At 50.9% G+C, this 23,444-nt stretch overlaps 2 protein-coding genes across 11 annotated transcripts in view; both read right to left on the bottom strand.

The window, feature by feature from the left end:
• Positions 1-7,186, bottom strand: part of MGA (MAX dimerization protein MGA) — a 63,785-nt gene extending 56,599 nt beyond the window's left edge. For 2 of the 8 annotated variants that reach the window (XM_037396234.1, XM_037396237.1), the window contains exon 1: positions 7,005-7,176. The gene's annotated coding sequence lies outside the window, so the exon portion shown is untranslated. Of the gene's footprint in view, positions 1-7,004 lie in introns of all 8 variants that reach the window. The other 6 variants (XM_037396232.1, XM_037396236.1, XM_037396240.1 and 3 more) reach the window with 5 other exon arrangements.
• A 12,699-nt stretch (positions 7,187-19,885) lies between these two features.
• The window catches only part of TYRO3 (TYRO3 protein tyrosine kinase), a 42,289-nt gene continuing 38,730 nt past the window's right edge, over positions 19,886-23,444 (bottom strand). For all 3 annotated transcript variants that reach the window (XM_037395316.1, XM_037395317.1, XM_037395318.1), the window contains one exon: positions 19,886-22,338. In XM_037395316.1, coding sequence (XP_037251213.1) covers positions 21,963-22,338 — 376 coding nt within the window. In that variant the 3' untranslated portion in view covers positions 19,886-21,962. The remainder of the gene's footprint in view (positions 22,339-23,444) is intronic.

The raw sequence follows: 23,444 nt of genomic DNA, 5'->3' as shown, positions 1-23,444 counted from the left end.
TACAAAGAAGGTACGGGGGGCAGAGGCAAAAGGCAAGCTGGAGCCCCACTGCAGTGGATTGGGCTGCGGTAGAGTTAATTTTCTTCACAGTAGCTAGTACAGGGCTTTTAGGTTTGTGCTGAAAGCAGCGCTGATAATAGAGAGATGTATTAGTTATTGCCTGTCACCCCACCCCACAGCGAGCAGGCTGGGGGGGCACAAGGAGCTGGGAGGGGACACTGCCGGGACAGCTGATCCCAACCAACCCAAGGAATATTACATGCCATATGACATCGTACTCAATATATAAAGCTGGGGGAAGGAGGAGGAAGAAGGGATGACATTCAGAGTGATGGCATTAGTCTTTCCAAGTCACCATTAGGCGCGATGGAGCCCTGCTGTCCTGGAGAAAGCTGAACACCTGCCTGGCGATGGGGAGTAGTGAATGAATTCCTTGTTTGCTTTGCTCGTGTGAGCGGCTTTTGCTTTATCAACCTGTCTTTATCTCAACCCACAAGTTTCCTCACTTTTAACCTTCCAGTTCTCTTCCCCATCCCACTGGGGAGGAGCAAGCAAGCAGCTGTATGGAGCTTAGTTGCCAGCTGGGGTTAAACCACGACACACATATACTAGGTAAGGTTGGCAAGGTGGAAGAGAAACACCCCATATGCTGGCAACAGCAGATTTGGAGAGGAAAAAAAGGTTCAGAGGAATTAGAAGAGATACATTAAAAAAAAAAATCACAAAGAGATGGCATTCTTTTTCCTAAGGGTCATTCATGTTCAGCCATTCTCTAAGACAGCTTCACATTATGGTTCTCTCTTGGAAGTTTCTAAAACATCTTCACATGAGAAAAAGCCAAGGCTAACAGCCAAGTGCTTGCACATTTCATACAGCAAACGGGATGTAAAGGGAAGGAATCACGAAAGCCTTCCAGTTTAGCTATAAACATGGGACGGAGGGGTGCAGCTCAACCAAGGACCTGGGGAGTGCCACACCAGTTCTCTGTGTGTGTGTGTAGGCACATCTGTGTTGCTCTAAAGCACCAGATCATGGGCTGGAGAGGTGCTGGACATCAGGGAACTTGGGTAGTCCCAGCCAGCCGAGACAGACAGCAAATACCAGCACCTGGAGCACGGCTATCAGCAACTGGGGAGACTGGGCTCTCTCAGGAACCAGCTGCTGGGCAGACCAAGTGTCTAAGCCCAGCTGCTGGAGGGAGTCTACCTTGTACAAACATACATGTGTATATGTAAAAAGACATATACACACACACACTTTCTCTTCTCACTAGCAGACCTCCACCCTGCTCAGATGGGGAGGGCAGCAGGATAAGGCTGTTGCTGCTGTCTGCGTTGCCATGAGTATCCATGTGTCTCTGCCTGATCTGTATGGCCAGACATGTCTACATGTATGTATCACATATACATGTGCTCTATGTGCTTGTGCGTACTGGCAATACATTTTTAGCCTCACTACTGGTTACACCTGGGGGCACAGAAAGCTGACAAAGCCAGGACAGTATTTTTTCCCTTAACAAATGCCATCAGAAATAATTACACCAATTAAAAAAACTAAGTCACATTGCCCAAGATTGATCAGGGATAGTCATTTTGTACCTACTGCAATCACATACTAGGTATAGCAGTCATCAGGTTTTAGGGTCACAGGATACCTTGACACTCAATTTTGTATTAAGCAATATGTTTAGGAACAGTGACAGTACAGAAATAAGCCTTTTTTTCTTCAGCAAGAGGGCCATTTGTACAACTAAGAGCAACCACACAGAGGAGCAGACAGTGCCACACTCACAGCCCACAAGCCACATGTTCCAGTGATGATAACAGAAGCAACACCAGAGACTGTTGACCAGGGATTTTGCCAAGATCTTAACTAATGCAGGGAGAGATCCTTGCCTGCAGCAAAAGTAGAACCTCTAGTTTATCAGGAAAAGAGATTCACCAGTAGAAGTCACAGCAGCACCACAGATTCCCAGCAGCTTAAGCAACCTGGTTCTGAGCAGCTTATAGCTGACAAGGAACAGGAGTACTGCAATAAAGAACCACATCCCATTCAGATCAGTACAGACACCAGTTTTAAGGCCTTGTTTGCGCTAAATGCCAGCTGGTGGCACAGAAATGAACTACTCTGCACCAAATGAATACTGCCATCCGTGATCAGAGGGAGCTACCTTACACCTACCAGTAATGAGACGGTTGTCTTTGAAATGCTGAAGTCCACTACCAAGAAGTACCCTCTTCCCCAAAATGCTTCTTTCAGACATATTCCCTGTTGTGCAGCACCTCAAAAATACAAACCACAGTCTTTACATACTGTACTTCAGTATCCAGTAAGTCACATGCCTTCTTTCAGGAACACTTAGAAGCATAAAGCACCAGTTCAAGCCTACACACTACAACTAACACAGAGCCCATAACTTTCACTACCCAGCAGTGTGGAGACTGCTAGTCGGAGCTGTAGCAAAGAACTATTATTCAGTCACTCTTCTTTCTAACCAGTCTAAAAAAAAAAAAAAAATTCCAGCCAACAGACCAGGAGCTGGAGGGTCACAAGGCCCAGGTTTGCAGAAGATCTGTATGTGGGAGAGATGCCTTTACTTGCAGATGCAGTAAAGCAGAAAGTTATGTTTTCCATAGGGTGGCAACTATTAGAGGTGCCAATTACGGTTCTTGATAGCAAACCCCTGTCCCTTTTGAATACAAAGATCTCTACTACACAAGTAGATACATGACAGGGAATTTCTGTCACACAGTATACTTTGAAAGGCATACGACTGGAGCATACAAGAGATTTTAATTTCTCAAATTCACTAGCTAAAACCAGCAGCTATCAAAACCAACTGTGCCAATGTAACACACCCACAGCAGCAGTCAGTCAGCAGAGCCTAGCCTACAAGTTACCACTAACTACGACCCAGCAGCCCTGACAATCACACAAAGTCCCAAGTTTTGGCCATTTATATATATATATATATATATCTTAGAGACCTGAAAATCTAGTGACATTACTGTCAGAAGAATTATGCCCACGAAAAGGGTTAAAATACAAAACCATATGTTCTTCAGCCAATGTTTTGCCCCTCTGGAGAATGACTGGCACAGCAGCACCCCACAAAAAAAGTCTGCTAATTCTGAACCTCCAGGTTGGATTAAGCTGTCTATAGAAGGGTATCTAGTCCCACCTTCTATACCGTAAGTGGCCCCACTGGCCTCCCACTGCTTCTGCAGAACAGTATTAGCCTCCTAGAGCTGAATGAAGTTTGCTCCACACAGATGTCTCTAATATATTGCAGCATCTGTGACACCTCCAGACCCCTGTCCTGGGGCAAAAAGTCCCAGCCTAAATCTCCTTTAAAAAAAAAAACCACATAATTTTATTTCTGATAGAGAAGTAGCTTAAATTCTTCCTTTAGCTGTAGTGAGGAAGTATAATAACATAATCCAGTGTCAAGACAATTAAAGGTGTAAGTGGTGGCAGAATCTAGCCAAAAAGTGTGGGATTAAAAAAATTTCTTGCAAGAAATAAGACTGTTGCAAGGGAGGAAGGGGGGAAGAGAGCACACATGCAAGAAATCTGCCTTTCCACGTTTAGGTTTCCTTGCTGATGCAAACATGCTAAAACGCATGCTCCAGCCACACAGAGAATAAATACACTATTCCCACAGCAAGTATGGCACAGCTTGTGTGCCATCAGATTTCAGCCCAGAGCACTACTTAATACTAAAACCAAATTCACTTCATTACTTTATGCAAAAAAACAAATCCATTTGACACTCAAGAGCCCTGACTACTGCAGGATTGAATAGGTGGCAGTTCAGGAAGTGTTTCATCAACCCTCAGCTACACCCCTGCAGAATCAGAGGGCAAACACTTGGAGGGGGATACCCGCTTTGCCTCTCCAATACCAACACTCTGCCACCACAACCCAAACTTTCAGTCCCCCATGAAGATGGTGCTTTGTTTAACAGCATTAATCCTGCAGTGTACAGTATTCTCCAGCTCCTGAGAGCTACCAGAACTTTTGGAAAATACAGAAATCTTCCCAAACATTGAAGATCGCAAAATGGAAACATAGACACAATCCATTTATATGAAGTATGAAGCACCGGTAGAGACAGCAGGGAGAAAAGCCAGTGCTCACTACTAATAACTGCTCCTTTTTTATCTGTATACAATATTATTATTTCAACATTTAAAATAATGCATTTTACATTGCTTCCCGTATTTTATTAAGAAGTTGTTGATATGCCCACCACCCATAAAATCAATGACTGCTGTATTTTTTTCCAATATGCTATCGTTTCAACTACTTTCAATAAAAGAATAAAGCAACATTTCATGCTTTTTACCATGCAACACTGGCAGAAACAAGCCATAATCAACATGAGTAACACCATCTTGATGAATTTCAGTCCCTTTATGGCCATTATGAGGAACATTTATCACATACATGAAACTTCAGCTGGGGATCTTGCCCACATCAGGGGGTGGGAAGAGAGCAAAAAATAAGAAAATTCAGCAAAACAAGCCAGGCAAGTAAAAAACCCCTCACCTGAGCTCAGGACCATACTGCTCACTCAGTCATTGTCTTACAGAGATAATTGCTACCAGTCACCAACAGCTCATTGAGTTAGAACTGCCAGGGAACCTCTATCCTCCCTTTAAGTTATGCTGAAAAAGACAGTAACACCAATTTAAGTGCCAGACTGTTGCTGATGGGCTCCAGGTTTGCATCTGTCTTTGTTATTGATTTATTGACTTACCCCATGGTCAGACAGACCATGCTGTATTAGCAGAAAGCACTGTACTGGCAAGAGTTAGAAAAACAGCACAATTCCATCATCACAAGTATTTGCTTAACACTAATTAACTCACAATCTTGAAATTCTCCAAATTGGCTCTTCCTGAAGATAGCGACTGTAGCAATAAATGCAAACATTTTCACTGTAGATACATTTTATCAGGCTCCTACGTTCATCTTCTGTCTTTTAGGCTGTTTACATCCCTTACTGCCTTTCTGTTTTGGGCTTGATTTAAAAAAACCCAAAACACACAAACAAACAAACAACCCCAAAAACCTAAACCAAACTTTCTTCTGGTTTCTTTCTTCTCATGACAAGCCTTCACCATTCTCATAATAAACCACCACCACACATCACATCCTTAATTATGTAAGAACAAGAATGAAGTAAGCCTTGCTAGTGTCACAGCTAATGGCACTGTTTCCTATGTGCATACTATGGCTGAATTTTTTAGTAGATCCTCTGCTGTCCATGAAATGGCAAATGGACAACAGCCTATTCTTAGAGAGCTCTTTCTCACTCCTCCAGGCAGAGATCTGTTTCATTGTGTTTGTAAAAACAATGCCTTGGACTTCCCATTCCTTAAGAAATTAGGTTTTGAAAAGCCAGCATACACAACCACATACTTTAGAAGTGAACTAGCTGATTTGAGTGTAAATGAAGAAGTGGCATGAGCATAAAACGAAAGAATTTCAACAATTTTTTTTTTCTAGTAGGTGACCAAACAAGTTTGTTCACAACTGGGACTGACACTGGTTTCCTCCAGTTGCCAGCTTCCCTCCCAGGGCAAATGCACAACAGCATCTGCACCAACGCAGAGCAAAGGCGGGTGAGGTTAATAGTCAGCTGCTGCCACATAGAATATGCAAGTGAACAAATGCTGCCCACCTCTGCAAGCCCTAAGGACCGTGCTTCCCCCCTGCCACGTAAACACACATGCGTGCACAAAAACATTCGCCCACAGCAACGTTTTTCAAGCAGAATCAATTGTCCACGCCGGTTCTCAGTACAGACACAAGGAATGGTGCCCCGAGGGCACTGAAAGGGTGCTACAGCTGCAGAGCCAGCTGCTGCACTGGGCAAAACACCTTGAAGCGGCAAGGCCAGTTCATCGGCTTGTCCTGAAAACCTTCTGTTTTCGAAGTCTGCAGCAGCTTCGAATCTTCAGGGCTTCAGCTCACTCCATCGAGTGCGATTAAAGACGAACCACGAGTGCAGCCACGGCGGAGTAAGCGTGACTGCGTAAGCTCCGGCATCTCAATAAGCTCAAGCCATGTTACTGGAAACCACTCAGCTAAGCAGTCTGATGAAATAACTGCTCACCTTCACGCCTAGCGACCGGGCTCACCGCCACATTTATTTAACGCCCTTTTACACTGCTTACGGGCTGACACGGCAACCCAGGCCGTGCAACGGCCGCCGAGCCCGCACCCTACCCGGCTCCCCTCGGCAGCACCGCAGGGCGGGCCGGGCGGACAACCCCGCCAACCGAGCCTCCTCCCGCGCCGCGCCGGGCGCTCCGCCTAGGCCGGGGGGGGGGGGGGGGGGGGGCCGAAAGTGCCGGGACGGCAGCGGGCGGGCAGCCGAGCCTCCGGGCCGAGCGGGGCAGGGCGGGAGCGGGGGGCCGCTACCCCCGCCCACCGCCTCCCGCGGCCAGCCGGGGCGCAAGCGCGCCGGGCCGCCCCGCTCCGCCTCCGCCGGGCCCCCGCAGCCAGCCCGGCCCGCCCCCCGAGTCAGCCGGCGGGCACCGGGGCAGGGCTCCCCGGGAGCGTCCCTCCCGCCCAGCCCCGGCCCGGGGGTGGGGGGCAGGGCTCTAGCCACGCCTCCACTTGGGGACAGGCCCCGGGGAGCGCCGCGGCTCTAGGAGGCGGCAGCTGCCCGGGGCCGGGCCTCACCCGACCCTTCCCCGGCCGGAGACCTAAGATGCCGGGCCGCTCGCTCTCTCCCGTCCCCTCCACCCGGTGACCGCCCGCGGCACGGTGGGGGTGAGGCGGCCCCGCGGCCCCTCGCCTCAAGCACGGCCCTGCGGCCCGAGGGGAGGGAGCGCGCACGCGCGGCTGGGCCGCCGCGCTCACGTGACACGCACACCTCCCGCCACCTCCTCGAATAAAACTTCCGACCCGGGGCCCGGGGGGTAGGGGGCGCGAGGGGTCCGGGTCGGGGCGGCGCGGCGGGCAGAGCCCCGGGGCCGGCTGGCTCCTACCTGCCTCCCGCCGCCGGCGCCCCGGACCACGCGCCCCGTTCGCGGCCTTCGCCTGCCACGCGCAACCTCCTGCCGTCTTCATTGGCTGCCGCGGCCCGTCACGTGGGCCGCCCCCCACTTCCTCCTGCCCTCCCCACCCCCGCCCAGCGGCTACCGGCCAGGCCGTCCCGGGAGGCGGGCGGCGCTCGAGGGGGCGCAGCCGACGGCGGCCGCCCTGAAACCGCTTCGCGACGCCCGCCAGCGGCGCGCTGCCGATTGGCCCTGGCCGCCCGCTGACGTACTTCCGCTCCCCGGCGCCGGGCCACGCCCTTCCTGCCCCTCCTCCGCCCTCGCGCGAGGGAAACACGCCGCTCGCGCGTGGGCCGCACGGCGCCGGTGCTGGGCGCCAACCCGCGCTCCCTCACGGCCGGCGGTGCCGCCCGCCCACGCTCCCTCATGGGCTGGCGGTGAGGGGCGCCCGTTCTCCCGCCCGCTCTCCCTCCATCACGTCCGGCGGTGAGGGGCGCTGGCCCGCCCGCCCTGCCTCAGCGGCCGGCGGTGTCGCTCTACCGCCTGCCCGCCCTCCTTCCCTCACGCCGGGGGTGAGGAGCGCCCGCCCCCCCCGCCTTCCCTCCCCGCTCTCCCTCGCGGCCGGGGGTGAGGGGCGGCCCTCCGGCGGCGACAGGGTCCCCTTCCGGCGCAGGGGGCCGCTGCCCGCCGCCGTTCGCGAATCCCGGCAGAATGCTGCGGCGTTCCGGGGGCGGGTGGGGCCCCGGCCCAGTTAAACGTGGGGCACAAACAGTCCGGCCCCCTCCCGGCGCGGCCCCCCCGGGCAGGCTGGCTTGATTGCATGTCATGGAAGCTAATTAAAAACGTGAACAAAAAGTGATGGTAAACAGCACATAACGTAGCCCTGGGCCTAAATTCCTGCGGTGGAGGTCTTGGCCTCGAAAGGTGCCCAGTCAGGGCAGCAAGCAGCATTTGCCAGGCACTATAACCTTACTGAGAATTTGCAACAATGTGGCTGAGTACATGGGGGACACGAAAAGGTGTCTAATTAGGTACAGAGTTACACTTTTACAAAAGTGAACTTCCTTTTGAACTGATACCGAATCCAGGGATTGGTTCTGAGATCACCAAGAAGCTCAAGAATATCTTCTCTCACTATTTAGATAAACATGTTTGAGGCATCCAAATACAAAGGTTACAAACATACTGACCGGCGCACAGGCTGAACTTTTGGTGGGCTGTTGCATCTGGCAGCCAAAGTCTGAAGGCATTTGGGTGTCAGCTAGCAGAGTGAACGCTGGTGAGCTTATCTCCTGTCTCTGGGGAAGCTCGTGAGCAGATGGAAGGACAGCTAAGAACCCCTGCTACTTACTACAAGAAGTTTGGTGCCCACTTCCCAGCTGCAAGATGTGTTTTAGTTACTAGGCCAAGCAGAGGAAACATCAGGCAAAGGAAATTTGCCATTTGACATTAAATATAATTATGTTGCAAACCCAGGAAAGGATAAAGAAATAATGCAATCAGAGGTGCTGGGGCTCTGGATGAAGGAAAGATAACACATGCAGGGGAAGTAGGTCATTTATACTCATTTCTTAGGAAAAAGGCATTTTGACTGGAGCAGTTTTGAAGGAAACCTGATGGTGTTTGCAAATATCACAGAAACAAACCAAGTGCGATACAGGGGAAAAAAAAAAGAAATAGTGTTGTTTTGGTCTCCAAGTGCAAACCCCATCCTTTACCCAAGACACAGACCTCACAATTGCTCTGCTGAAGAAATTCCTATTCAAGTCAGATTTGGAAATCTTAATTTTGAAAACATGCATGTAATTTGAAGTGGCAATGCCCACATTATGTAGTAAGGTTTTGCAGAAAAATCCTTCAGTGCTCATTCCTCTGCTTTTTTTTCATCTGTGAACAATTTTCTGTTTGTTGGCTAAATGGGTTGGGTGGTTGGTTTTTTTTGAAAGCTGAGAATTGGGAAGCTAGAGTTCATTAGAGATTCAGGAAGCTTAAATAAGCAGGGAGAAGAATGTTCCTCCTCTCCCACTCCCTTCCTTTCTGAATAAAACCTTTAAGAGGGGGAACTGGGGGAAGAGCAAGTACCTGTTCTTCCAGGGTCGTGTTGGCCAGGGGGACCACCCTGCTCTTCCAGCATCATTGGTTCTGATGGCTCCCAGAGGCTCCCACTCGCTATCCCACTTTGCTCTGCTCTCCTGTTTGCAGATGGCTTGCAGATGGCCGTGGGCCTCCTCCCCTTCACTCAAAATTTTCACCCCAGCATTTTCAGCTCTTCCAGTCCCACCCATCCCAGTAACAGTGACAAAATGGGCCTGTGAATGCATGAGGAGAGTTCCCACTGAGGAACATATTTAGGAAATAAAGGCATATGCTTCAGAAAACTGAGCAGAAACAGGCACATCCTTTTATAGGAAGAAATTATACAGGTTTTGAGTGGGCTGAGCTTGTGGGAGGAAGGAAGTGTGATACAAAGAGGAAGGGCGGTGCTAAATCTGGTCTATGCCCAAGGCTGGCATTTTATTGCCAAACTCATTACCTGGTGTGTTTATTCCTGATAACTGCAGGATTCAAACCCTGATAAACAAGCTTTGTTCTTCCATTAATAATATCCATTTATAATTAGTCATAATGTAAAAATAATTACATTTACACAACAATAATTACTTTAACAGCAACCCCCATCCTTATGTCTGAAGTATATTATTTAAGTGCTTTAATCAATCATTCAAAGTCTGCAAAGTGTCAGAACTAAGAATACAACTTTCTGGGCACTGAATGAATCAGGATCATATCAAGAAAATGCCGTGCGAGTTTTTAAATGAAATCAGCTTTTTACATATACATACATGGGAGCCAGATAGAGATTGCTGAGATAATTGTGAGGCTGGCATTTGCTAGCTTCCTAGTGTGGACTTCGCACCCCAAGTAAGGACTTTCTTACCCGAATACATGGAGAGGGTTCACCAATGATGGTTGCTTTCTAAGAATTCCCTAATGTTGGTTTTATTGGGTAAAGTTTTTTAAAAAGACCAGTTGTCTTGGTTACACTTTGAGCTGCTGTACATCATCATGATTTAAGCCTTTAAATTATTCCTTTTATAAGGAATCCCTTATAAAATTCCTATTTCCTTTATACCTGCCACTGGAGCTGCAAAGGTAGCAGCGTAATTGTGTGGCAGGAAAGGCTCTTCTTTCCAAAGGCTGCAGCCAGGGATCAGCCACTGGGACTGGAGAAGTAAGGTTAGGAGGAAGGCCTGTCCAGATTTTCTTGACTTAATTCTACAAGGCAAAATGGCAGGCAAAGCAGGCGGCCTGCCCCTAGCCTTTAGTTATTTTTGTTTCACCACCAAGAGCTGACCTAAGGTCTCCAGGCTGCCTCCCCAGGAGCTGCTGTGACAAGTCTTCCTGCTGGGTGGCCGGTGCTGGTGAAGATGCCTCTCTGTGTCTTGAGACAGGCAAGAGCCTGCACTGCTCAGGCTGGGAGCCCACTTTCTCTTTTACAGAAAGGTGGGTGGCCAAGCCCTCTTCTCCACCGGAATCTTCCCATCCCAGCTTTCCTCCTCAGCGATCAAGGACAGTCATAGCCTCTGGATACCCAGCCTGTTGCCCTCCCCAGCCCGAAGAAGGCAGGGCAGAAACAGGACTGTACTTCAGCCCCTCACCCTCCACCTTTCTACAGGGAGGAGACTTGCCGCTGCACCCAGTAAAGGCAAGCTGCCAGCTGCGGTGTGTCTCTGCAGTTCCATCCTGGCACGGTGTTTATTTAAGGCAGAAACCTCCTGGCAGCGCATACATGGTGAGATGCTTGGACTTGGCTTTCTTGCTGTGGGCCAGATCCCGAGGGGCAAAAGGTACCTTTGGGATCTGGCTCAAGTTCGTTGCTCCCTGAGGGAGCAGCAAGCAACCATCCCAGCACTGCTTTCCCAGCCGCTTTGCTTACCAGAGGTTTGGCTCTTCTGCTGCACTAAGCCTGGCCGAACCCAGTCTTTTTCCTCTCTTTTCCCCTTTTGAAGGGAATGCAGCCTAACAAACTCTTCCCTACTGCAATGGCTGAAAACCATCACTACCCCCTCCCTACTGTGATGGGCAACTCCGAGAGGGAGGGGTTAAACCTCTCTCCCACCAAAGCTGCAAGGAAGGAAGACGCAGGCACAGCTCCCTGAGTGCAGATCATTATTGCAATAGCATAAATCTGAGACCTTTTAATAAATGGGGGCAGAGAGGGGCGATGAACCTTTCCTGAAACATGCTGTGGAGGACCCCAACTGCTCTGTGATCCCAAGGCATGGCATGGGGAAGGGGGTGGGCGTTGTGTGCGGCTGCTGGTGGCTCCAATACAGCCCAGGGTTCCTCCGTGCTCCCTACACACACATAGATCCCCTTGCGAGAGGGCACCACAGGGACACAAATACTGATTGCTCTTGATCAAAATGAGGAGGGAGCTGGCAGAAAGCACCAGCTGCAAAAACCTCATGTGCATCTGTAGGCACCAGTGCAAAAGCAGCTGCAGTTTTGAGACACTCTATTTCAATGCTCCTGGCTGACCTTTCTATAAGCACCAAAGCCACTGGCTGGCTCCTGGGATTATTTCCTTTAAAGTGGGAGGTGCTGATGGTTTCTCAGATATGTGAAGCCAGTAGTTCTCATACTGCAATATCCTCATTTAAAGCAGCTTTAAAAGCCCCAACTATCTTAAAAATCTAAATTACACTAAAAGACAGACTACATCCTTGCCCTGCCCAGCTCTGAGGAAAAGCAGTGGGGGCACCAAGTTTGCTGGATGGGTTGGGAACCATCTTCAGACCATTGCGGGCTCTCTAGAGGCTCCCACACATTTGCAAGTTTTTTCCCCTCCCCAAGGGTGTGGGAGTGGCCAGCAGCAGGTGCAGGGGAGCCCAGGACATCAGCCATCCCATTTGTGCATGGGGACACTATCTCCCCTCCGCTGTCTCCCAGCTCATCAGCACTGCCCTGGCAGAGCCAAGCAGCAGGATGGGCCATTTTGACACCTGAAGCAACTTGCTGCCCTAAGCACCTGCCCTCTCGGCTGCCACCCATGTCCTACCTCAGAGGCTGGTGCAAAGGAGAAGTAAAGCTCCTGAGGCAGACACATAACCCAGAGGCCAGCTCAGACACCTGGCAGCAGACCACCAGCCCTCACTGTCTCACCTGAAGTGAGGAAACTTGCTCAAAAAGCTATGGCTGCATCACTGAGTAGTGCAGCCAGGGCATATTCGTGGACCAGAAAGGTGCCAGCAACCTGCTGCTTGTGCTGTACCCACCTGGTGAGGGACGCTCGCTGCAGGCCAGCTCCACCTGGGGCCCAGCAGCCTTTGTGCAGGCTGTGAGCGGTGGGTGCACTCCCACAACCCATCTCCCAGCACGGTGAGGGGGGACCATCAGGGTATTCACTATGAAAGCAGCATCCTCATCCAAAGCAAGGACATGTTGCAGCACAAGCAACCTATCAGGCTGCAACAAGGCTTTACCGTGGGTCAGATTTTACTGTTTGTGCTGTTTCTCTCTCCTCCAGAGGCCAGTCCACCCTGCTTCTTGCTTCTGCTGCATCTGGATTCTTCCTTCTCCAGACTCCTCTTCCAGGCAGCCTCTCCTCATCCAGGTCCCCTTTTTCTCCCAGGGCCCCTCTTTGTCTCTCCTAGATCTGGAGTGTTCTCTCTCCTCATCCAGTGCCCCACTTCCATACCCCTCAGAGCTATTTAACTACTCAACAGAACCAGCCACAGCTGCACCTTATCCACACCAGCCAACCCACCGCCCCTGCAGCCAGCCCACAGCTGTATGTTATCAATGATAATTAACCCAGCTTCAATCCTCTACAGTTCCTCTACAAGGATATGCTGAGGTGTCCACACATTACATATTTCACTGAAATGCATCTGAAGAAATTACAAGATCTTAGAATCATTGAGGTTGGAAAAGACCTTTGAGGTCATAGAGTCCAACAGTTACCGCAGCACTGCCAAGCCCACCGCTAAACCAAGCACACATCTGCACGTCTTTCAAACACCTCCACGGGGGGGACACAACCACCTCCCTGGGCAGCCTGTGCCAGTGCTTGGCCACCCTTTCCACCAAGAAATGTTTCCTGAACCTCCCCTGGTGCAACTTGAAGCTGTTGCCTTCTGTCCTGTCACTTGTTCCCTGGGAGCAGAGCCTGCCCACAGCCCCTGTCAGGCAGCTGTAGAGAGCGACCAGGCCCCCCCCCGAGCCCCCTCCTCTCCAGGCTGAGCCCCCCCAGCTCCCCCAGCTGCTCCTCATAGGACTTGTGCTCCAGGCACAGTAAATGGCACAGACAAGGCAACCATCAAATACACAAAGCACTTTCTCCATAGCTGCTGCTGCTAAACAACATAACCACATCACAAATCGCATGAGCATCCTAGGGGGCAAACATGCAACAAATGCTGCACGGACTGAGAGCTGGCACTTGGTGAAGGGGTTCCTGCATCTCTCTCAAGCCCGTTTCACTGCTGAGCTCACCAACAGTGGAGCTCACCAACTGTATGTCCAGAAATCTCGTCCGGTTTTGCATGCAGAATGTCAATGCAAAGCAAAAATTACTAGTTTGGGGCCAAATTATTGTTTCAGTTGCTTCCTGTAGTTTTTCAGGAGTCAATAGGTGTAGCTGAGCAGAACTAAGAGTCCGGCCAAGAAAACCTCCCAACTCTCAGACTGCCTGGAGCCAGAGACAAGAATTTTCTCTTGCTCAGCAATCTGCTGCTCCCTCTCGGCAGCTGAATCACATTAAAATATTCAGAAACATAAGCAGGATTACTCTTTGCTGTTCACCAGCAAACCCACTAAGTAGAGCAGAGGGTCGAGGCTGGCCTGGGGAGCGTGCCTGCTGCCGCAGAGCCCCAGGACAGATCAGTGGCATGGTGGCAAAGGTCTTGAATTGGTCAGCGAGGCGAAGGATCCAGCCGGGTGCGCACAGCATCCTTGTGGGTGGAAACACTACCGGGGCTCAGGGGCTGCTGGTGGTGCTGGGGCTGCTCCGGGCCGGGCAGGATGGCAGCTCTCTGCCCAAGTTGGGACAGGGGCATGAAGGAGAAGGTGGCTGAGGGGGGGTGTTGAAACTGCATTTGCAGGATGCGGAATAGGATTTTGTGGCTGGGCAGGCAGGAGGGCAGGCTGGAAGGAGGGCTGTGGGGGAAACACAACACATTCTGGTGTGTGGTGAAGGATTTCCCCCGTAGACCTGCAGGCTGTTAAATGGATGTCTCCAGCTTTCTGAAGGGCCCATGTTCAACCACCCTTATGGGTGTGTTTCTGCAGTGAAATGTGAGGGATTTAAAAAATGAGGGCAAAGTCTGCTGTCAGCCACGTTCCTAGAGCACCTCCAATTCCTGCTGTAGGAGAGGAGGGTGGCATTTCTGAGAGGCACAAACACCACACCGCAGAGGGCAAAACGTCCCCGATGGACACATTATCCCACCACTGCCCTCTCTGAGCTTTCCCAGCCCTCTGCTGAAGCAGCCAGGGCTGGCTCTCTGGCCCTGGCAGGGCCCAAACTGAATTTGATCCCCAACGTTCTCAGGATGAAACCTGTCCTGCTGCAGGCTGCTCTGAGGCTTTTCTGCGCGCCCCAGGAGGGTGACACCACCACCTGCACAGCCAGCTCGGCTCTGCTTCCAGCGCTCTCCCTGCAAGCAAAAGCTCAAGCGGGAAGAAACTGGGCAGTCAGCACTGCCTTGTGGGCTCACCTGTGCCAAGGGAAAGGTATGTTGTGCCCTTCCACCGTGCCTGCAGCAAACAAGGCAGCACCTTGCTTCCACCTGTGATGGCAGGCCCAGAAAAAGGGGGTTGTGGGCGAGGCAGAGATACACCTCACCTGCTAATGCGTGGGAAGACCACAGAAAGCCTTGTCTTCTTTAAAACTTTACCCTCATTTGCACTAATGTTGAGCTAAGAACATGTGGGGGTTTTTTTGGTTTTTTTTTCCCCGAGGTCACTGTTCATGATGCTCTATTGCCCAGACTGTTTGTAAGATGCTTACTGAGAAAATAAATCCACTAATTTTTTCTTGTGAAAGTTTAGAGCCTTTCTGGCACAAAGGCAAGTGCAGATTTTCTACATTCACAGATTTCTGATGCCAATAGAAATTAGTCTAGAAACAGGCAAGCTGTAAAGCACGATGTTGAACTCTTGCCAGCCTTGTGACGGCATCATCCCATGGGCTTCCGTGGAGCGCTGCGCATTGCCCCCGCTGTGGGCTCAGCATCAGGGCTCAGTGGCACCAGGTAACACTTCAGCAGCTGAACAGCCGTGAGCAGGAAAACCGATGTCATCCCAGGAAATCAAATTCACCCAGGAGAGGTCAGGGCATGGCAGAACGGCAGGCTGGGGGCATTCCCGGATTACGGACTACTTCCTTCTCTCAGCTGTGTTATTTTCACACCAGGAAACCAACCTCCAATGACCTTGGTGCCTCTCTCACTGATTTACACCACTGTCAGCAACAGGTGATTCTGGCCCGTGGTGCTGGAGGCCTCTGGGATAAGGTCTGCTCCGCTGCAACAGCGATGGTCAAATGCAAAAGCACAAATCCCCAAATAAAGTCCCCATGAGCCAACTGTTATCTTCAGTTACAGCACTGCAGCCCCTGACCTACGGCCTGACAGAGCTCAGCAGGCTGGCAGGATTTCCTGGAGCATATTAAGAGAAAGAAAGCAGAAATATTGAGGCATGTTATTTTCCACTATAAATAGGTTCAGCTCCTCTCATTTGGATCGTTGCCTGATGATGCCTGCAGAAGAAGTTGGCCTGCTGGCAGGGCTGCAGCCCTGAGTAATTTTGGTGGTGACCCAGAGAGATTTCACCAACAGGTGGAAAATATTTCCTGCAGCGAGCGCGATCACTGCCTCAGGTACAGCCCAGCGTGTCAGCTCCAGTGCAAGCACACTGGCGTAACCGGAGTGTTGGCAGACAAGCTGCAGTGAATCAGACAGGGAGGAGGCAGAGAGAGATGTCACCGGCTGTTTGCTCTGCCGAAGACTTCCACCCCCACAGCAATGCTGGTAGAAATATGTACCCGTGCTTCACCCTTTTCTGTGCATCGCCTGCCATCTTTGGTACCTTCAGCAGTGCTGGCACCGCCGGCCCTGGCTGCCAGGACCCCCAATTCCAGCAAGGGGGAGCAGACAAACACCAGGAGATGGGTCTTAAACCACTCTGGCTGTCTGAAGCCTCGAAGTTGGGATTTGACACAGGTTTTTATACTATCAGGGGTTCTGGCAACAGTGAAGCGCGTGCTTCATTCCAGGGCTACCACTGTGGGTTCCCTGCGTAACCCCCATGCTGCAGCTTCCTTTGCCCTTACGCCCTGCAGCTTGGGTACAAGGTTCACAGGCACCAAAAGGTTGTTAAAACTCAGTCCCTCCTCATGCGCCCAGCCACAAGCCTGCTAAATACTTCTGCTCCTGTTACTCTTTGTGTATCTTTGTGCAAGGAGAGGGATAATGCAGACAAACAATACCAGGAAATGTATTAATGAGGTCTGAACCTTACCTGGTGTTAATGGTGGCATGCCACTTTACATTGTCTACCAATGTGAATTTTGGGCATTTTAGCTTCTTTTAAGGTAATTTAATAAGAAGAAACGAGGAGCAGCAAGTGACCAAAGGGCTCTCTGTACCAGCTAACACTCGTGTCGCACAAGCAAAAGTAGCTGTTGCAGCGGTATTCGCTGGTGGAACAGAAGTAAGGAGGCAGCAGCAGCCTCCCACGCAGCTTGGTAATGACAGGGTACCAGCCAGATATATTGTCTTATATATCAGCTAAGAAAGCAGCGACCTTCTGAATTTGCTGCGCTAATTGCCATGTTGCAGTGTACAGAGTGTGCTCCTCTCCAGTGCCTCTCAGCTCCCCCTTTTTGTCACCTTTACTGGCGCTGTGTTTACCAGCAGGGAGTGCCGTATCTTATATTCCCGACTAACAGTATTTACGCATGCAAACCCCCTTTCCTCTTTCAAATTCCTGCTTCCTCACACCACAGGCTGGCAATAGCCAGCCCCTATAAAGACCCTTCTGGAAACTAGTCAAGCCCCATAAAATCCCAACTGAACTCAACACAGCTTAAACCAACAAGTGCCATCTATTTCCTGAGGTCAAACGTTTCTCTCAGTTCTATTTTAAGTCAGTGAAAAGAAACTGGAGGAAAAAAAAAGCTGTTTCGATACTTTCCAAGCTGCGGCTGGTGGCTCATCGGAGCGCCCGCCTGGAAAGCTGGGCTTGGTGGGAGCCAGCAGCTGAGCCGCTGAAATACCCGGCTCTTACTTTCGGTCCTGTTGTCAGATGTGACCAAAAGATGTTCCGTTTCCCCAGCCTAATCGCGTTTGTGAATGTCTTGGCTTGGCATGCCTCGAGCTTGAGGATCCACAAAATAATTAGTAAGCGAGGAGTCAATCGTCTTTGTTTTTGTCGCTAGACCTCAGTGCAGTGACTGAAGTCTGATTCATACTGACGCCGAGTTCCTTTCGTATGACAGAGCAAATGCAATCAAAAAAAACATGTCCGTTGGTCTTTTCTGTTCTTGGACTAAGTAATTGATTTTTAGCTCCGTTTCCCATGGTAACAAGGCTTTCTGATCACCAGCTGCACGTGTTGGCCCCAATACCTTTGGAATCCACTGCTTCATTTCAGCCAGATGGGATGATAAGATCGAGGTCTCAAAGATAATTAAATTCCTGCAAGTTCTCTGAAAACGGGCTGTGTGTGGCAGAGCCTATTAGTGCCACATCAGTACCTTCACTGCAGATGGAAATTCAGTGATTTCATATTGGACATCAGAGACTCCACAAAGGGAAAGGGTCTTGCGAGTACCGTAAGTAGAGGCAATCTTCACCTGGGGCTTGCGATCACCTGTGGGATGCAAATCCACAGGAGACCAGGCTTCCTTTGCTCTGTAGAACAACTTGCTGTTTTAAGGGAGCATAATGGGTGTTAAATAACAAATCAGTATAAAATTAGGACTGTGTATGAGGGTCCCTCACAGAAATCCCTGGAAAAAAAATACAAAAATTTGCAAAAATTGGTGGCTGCTGAGCATCAGGGGAGAATGACTACTGCCAGCAAAACAGAATGTACATCAGGAAAACATCTAGTGCAAATATTGTCAGCCAGACTCAAACTCTTACTCAAAATTAATTGCATTTGACTTCAGGGAGCATCTTTACTGAGTCAAGACGGCAAGACTTCCCTGCAAACACGGGTCAGGACGGAAGGTGGCAGGTCCTAGGGTAGCTGTGCATTAGCTCTGAGGTTTATCCGCACGCTGCAAGCACCTGCTGAGCCATCAGCCTAAGCGTGATGTTCCCACGCTGCGCAGGTATCCTGTTGGGCTGGAGCATCCCTGCGTCTGCAGGCTGAGCTGCCAGCACATCCCGTGGTCCAGGGCCCATCAGTCAGCCCTGGCACGGGAGCCGGTGGGGGCATCTCTCCTCATGCATTAACCACCCCAACACAACACAGACGATGCTGTGAGCTTCTGCCGTGCCCTTGCTCACAGCCGAGCTTGCGACTGGCCCAAGGGGCTTGAGCCTGCATTAGGATGGAGGAGATCCTGTCCCATCCTTGGGCAGATGTGGACGGAGGAGGAGTGTGGTCAGGCTTATCAGTGTAAGACAGAGGTTGCTTCAGCAGAAATGTGCAGTGTCCCTCGGCTGTCCCACCACCGGGGATGGGGCAAGGGCTGCTGCTTGGGTGGACCGGAGGGACTGCATGCTGTACCAGGGGGGTGGAAAAAAAGGATGGTTGCGGGGGAAACATTTGGTTTAGTTATGAAACCAGTGTGCCCAACTGGTGCCTAAATCAGAACTGTTAGGGTAAAGCTTCCCTGGGGTCAGGGTCACAGCACTGTCACCAAGCGGACACAGAGCCAGGCCAGCTGCCCACAGCCTCTTCAAGATGTAAGAGCAACACACTGCAGGACACCGGGGCTGGACCAATGCCTTCTCTGTTCTGGGATTTCATATACAAAATTCCCCACCTCTGCTTTCTGACTCCCTTGTCTGCTGTCTTCACAGCTTGTCCCATCTGTCCCCGTTTTAAAATCTCCTTCCCTCCCTCTTCTCTCACTAGCTCTTCTGCTGGTGTCACTCCTCCCACCCACAACAGCCTCATTTGTACCTCGTCCAACCAGCCTTGCGTGTGAAAGGATTATATCATCATTGGAACCAGGTCCGAGGGGCATCACTGGACAATGGAACCTTAAAATACTAACTAAATCAGCTGCTTCGTGCTTCAGAAGTCATTTTTCCTGCATTGCAGATGGGGGGTGAGCGCTCGTACAGTTTACCATCACTCTTCCTCTCTGTGAGCTGGCAGGCAGAGGGCGTGCAATGTGCTGCTTGCTGATGAAGAATAAAAGCGTGAGGTATGGCTTTTCTTCTCTGCAGGCTGGAAATCCAGGGGCTCTTTTATGTTGCGCTTGGAACACTTGACTCAGCAGCTGAATTTTACCCACCGCCTCCAAAGCTCCCTTCCACAGAGAGCGCTGCCAGCAGCTGGATGGGTGCAGGCAACAGTTTGCAGGCAGGAAGTGATGCAGTGGTTTTGCATTCCCAGGTAGGATGCAGCACATCTCCCCAGGCTTCCGCACAGTGGTGGCCACAGAGCTCAGCTCTTTGTGGAACCACTGGCCCACACCCACCAGATTTCAGCCTTCAGTCTCCAGGTTGGAGCGATGCAGAGTAGCTGCCGCCTGGGGAGGCCCAACGTTCTGTGCCTCCAGAAGCAGCTTAATCCTGCTTGGTGAAGGGAGAAAGACGCTTTGAGCTGGGGGCTGGCAGCTTCACGATGCCTCCACCCAATAAGTGAGCACCATCACAAACTGCGCCGCAGGTAAGAGGCTGGGACTCAGACACAGTACATGTTTTATTATTAAAAACTGCATAAAAACTAAAGACATGCTTCCCAAAGTTAGAGTCTGTATGTACATCTGCGCTTCCCAGGCAGCTGCAGGGAGCATAGCCGCCTGCCCTCGCTGCAAACGTGCACGGCACAGGTTTTTGTTACCCGTTGTTAGGTGTTATCTTTTCACCTGCATTTACAGCATTCCAGCTAAATTAAGAGAAAACCCTGTACCGCCTGGGGTATAAGATGGTGCAGTTCGTGTCTGCGACTGAGAAACTGTCCTGAACTCCTGCAGACATCTGTAGGACATCACTGTTCAGTAGGAAACTTTACAGAAAGGACCCATGCCCAAGCCCCAGGCTGAAATTCCCCTTCCCTAGGAAGTGTTCTCACTAAGGGCTAAAACTGGACCTGGATTTCATAGTTGGTCCCAAACCTTACAATAAGCAAATACTGGGCATCGAAGGGTGGAGTGTTCTGATACCAAAACCTGCCATCTCATTGGATTTATTGGTCCCACCTCTGCCAATTCAGCAAATGATGGCATTTGTGGCATTCGCTTCTGAGGAAGAGCAATGTGGAATCCTAAGTCTTGTGATACTGCTGAGTTTTCAGCACACTGGAAATAAAAGAAATTAAGATCTAGAAAATACTTAGCAGAAGTAGAGTAAGATGTAACCGCACCTCCTCACTGGGAACCACTGCACAAAACAAATGCTGATTTACAGTAAAATATTAAATTATTAAAAACCACACAAGCGCTTGCAGTTATAGTGAGTCAGACATGCTGATTGGAAAACAGAACAAAACCCGAAGAGCAAAACCATTAACCTTGCCCTGTTTGGAAGGCTGCAGTGATACCAGGCGATGTTCTGATGTGACTTCTACAGCATGCCAGAAGACCTCCCTCACAGGAGGGCCAGTGGTTCTCAAGCTCTTTCACCACGAAGACTCTCACTTGAGAAGAAGAGCTTCCAGCTGATGATCCCTTCCCTCCAGCACACACACACACACACCCCCCTTCCCAAAACAGGTTTCACTTCACTACAGCAGCTACAGGACTTACTTGAAAAAGTCATAGGACTGTTAAAAGATGAAACAAATCCTATTTTAAAGCAAATGCTGAATCCTGCTCCCCGCTGAAACTGAAGCAAGTCTGCCATTCTGTATTTAAACTGTCTCCTTCTCTTCCTGGAGGGCAGCACTTAGCATTAATTAGCACGGTTTCCCCATACTGCTGTTAAGTCCTCTCTACACTGTTTCCTTTCCATCCCTTTGAAGTTGGATTCTGTCCTCACACACGCCAGCTGCTCTCCCTCCCATCACATTTTAATGCCAGCTGCAAGTCTAGTCAGGCCTGAACTGGCATCAAACAGACGAAAAAGAAAGATATAAAAGAGGTACGTGGGATGCTGGATTTTCATTTTTTTTCTAATTTCATCACACACCAAAATGTCTGAAGCCCTTAAAAGAGCCCTGGTCTGAGGAGGCAGCAAGTGTCACCGCATGAAATAAGCCAGATGTTCAAATTCAGTGCTGGATAGAAGCAGATCTGCAGATTAGTTTGAGAACCACTGAGGTAGACAAAAAGTCTAGGCAGTGCTGCTGAGTGAACACAAGGGGAATTCTGCCCTCTTGGCCTGAATGATAGTGTAAATACCCACTAGTGCTTTCAGAGACACCAGTCCTGAAGTCACACAGCCAGGATCGACGACAACATCCACACAAGAGTGAGCACTGACTGAACAGAAGGTGTATTCGGCTCTGCTCCAGCAGTCAGTGAGACGGAGCAGAGCACAGACTGACTGACCACCTCAGCTCTGAACACCTGTCAGAGGGATGTGATCGACCTGTAACCCTCCTGCCCCCCTCCCCCAAATCCAAGGGGTCGCTGGGGTCCTTCCAAGCAGTCTGCCGCTGCAGCCCACACAGGTGGCGAAAGCTACAAAAGCTGCCCAGGAGCTCTGGCCAGTGCTGTTCAAAGCCGTTTCAGATCTGGCACCAGAGCCCCAGGTGAGACGGCACCGCGGCTGCACACATCCCGTCCCAGGGAAGCAAAGTGTCACTGCTATGTACAGGCTAACAGCTCCTCTCTCCTTCTGTCTCCAGCTCATACAGAAGGCTTTTGTCCTCCCCCTCCTGCCCATCTGGATGCCTTTCACCCTCGGCATCATCTCCAAGGCACAAGGGGCTCATGATGTAGCGATAGTCACTTGTGACAACAGCAGCTGCCCCAGCCACGGTCTCATCACTGTCCGTGTTTCCAAAGGAGGCGTGAAGGGCAGGGTCACTCGCAGACGCCTCTTTGTCCTTCCCAATGTTGACATAGAGAGGATCTTGACTGGAAGAGAGCGTGGACATCCTCCCCCGAATCATTTCCAGCTGGGACCGGAGCACTCCAAAGCTGGGACGTAGTTTGGGCTCAGGATGCCAGCATCTGCACATGAGATCGTAGCTGCAAAATACAGGGAGACAAGAGCGCTGAGAAGCAGAGCAGCCACCCCCTGCACCTCTGAACCAGGGCTCGTGCAGCCCAGCAAGCACAGACACTTTCCCCCAAACACATTGGCTTTGGCCTTGCACAGCTGGCAGCACGTGTGCAGCCACTGCGGATCTAGTTCCTTCGTCCTTCGCGTTTTCAAAGGCATTCTCATTTTGGTCAAAATCATTATTTAGACATTACCAAAAACCCCCAAAGCCCTGTCAAAGGATGCTGAACTTCTTGGTAAAAATCTCGTTCCACTGTCTCCGGAGAGCTACAATACAGTTGAGCGTGACACCGCCCAGTAACAGCCTTGGAATTTATTCGCAAAAGGCGTCCCGACAGCCTCTGCCACAGCTGAAGCCACCCCTCCGAATTCTAGTTCAAGAGCAGATAAAGCACAGGAAGAACAAAAACAGAGATCCAGCTGTGCGGGGTGCAAGTTCTTTCCGGAATATTCTTTTTTCACACGGCGCTAACTCAGCGCTCCCATAACGGAGGTGTGGTGCTGGGGCTGCCCGGTGGGTCGCCAGCGGTGCTGGGAGGAGGCACAGCGGGTTTGCTCGGGGCTCCGCGAGGAATTGGCAGCAGCCTCACTGCTGGAAGCGGGATGCTGGAACAGCCCTTCCGCTCCAGAGGCTCCAGAGCCACCCCTGCTACGCAGGAGGTGCGTTCGGCGCGGCAGAAGATGCATTCAGCGCTATTACCAGCCTCAGGCCCTGTCCTGCAGCACTTCTGCTGTGGCCAGACGCCAGCTGCCTCAGCCCTGGTTGCCGGAGGGCCGGTGTGAGCAGGCTCAGCTGGTTGCCCAAGGGCCAGTGTGAGCAGACTCGGCTGGTGCTCGCTCGTGGCCTCCCGCTGGAGCCCATGGGCTGGAGCACAGCCGGAGCCATTGTCCTCCTCCTCTTTGTGCATCACCCACAAGACTGGCAGCTGCATTCCTACCGCGTTACTGTTGCCAGTTCTGCAGGGAACAGGAACAAAGCACAGTACTGGCACTGAAAAACACCGCAGACAAACGAACCTCAGTTAAACTTGCAAATGGAAAAAATCTGATATGGTTTTTGCTGGGAAAGAAA

This window comes from Falco rusticolus, chromosome 7 (assembly GCF_015220075.1).
Source record: "Falco rusticolus isolate bFalRus1 chromosome 7, bFalRus1.pri, whole genome shotgun sequence".
Lineage (NCBI taxonomy): Eukaryota > Metazoa > Chordata > Aves > Falconiformes > Falconidae > Falco > Falco rusticolus.
This window is presented reverse-complemented; position numbering and strand designations above follow the sequence as displayed.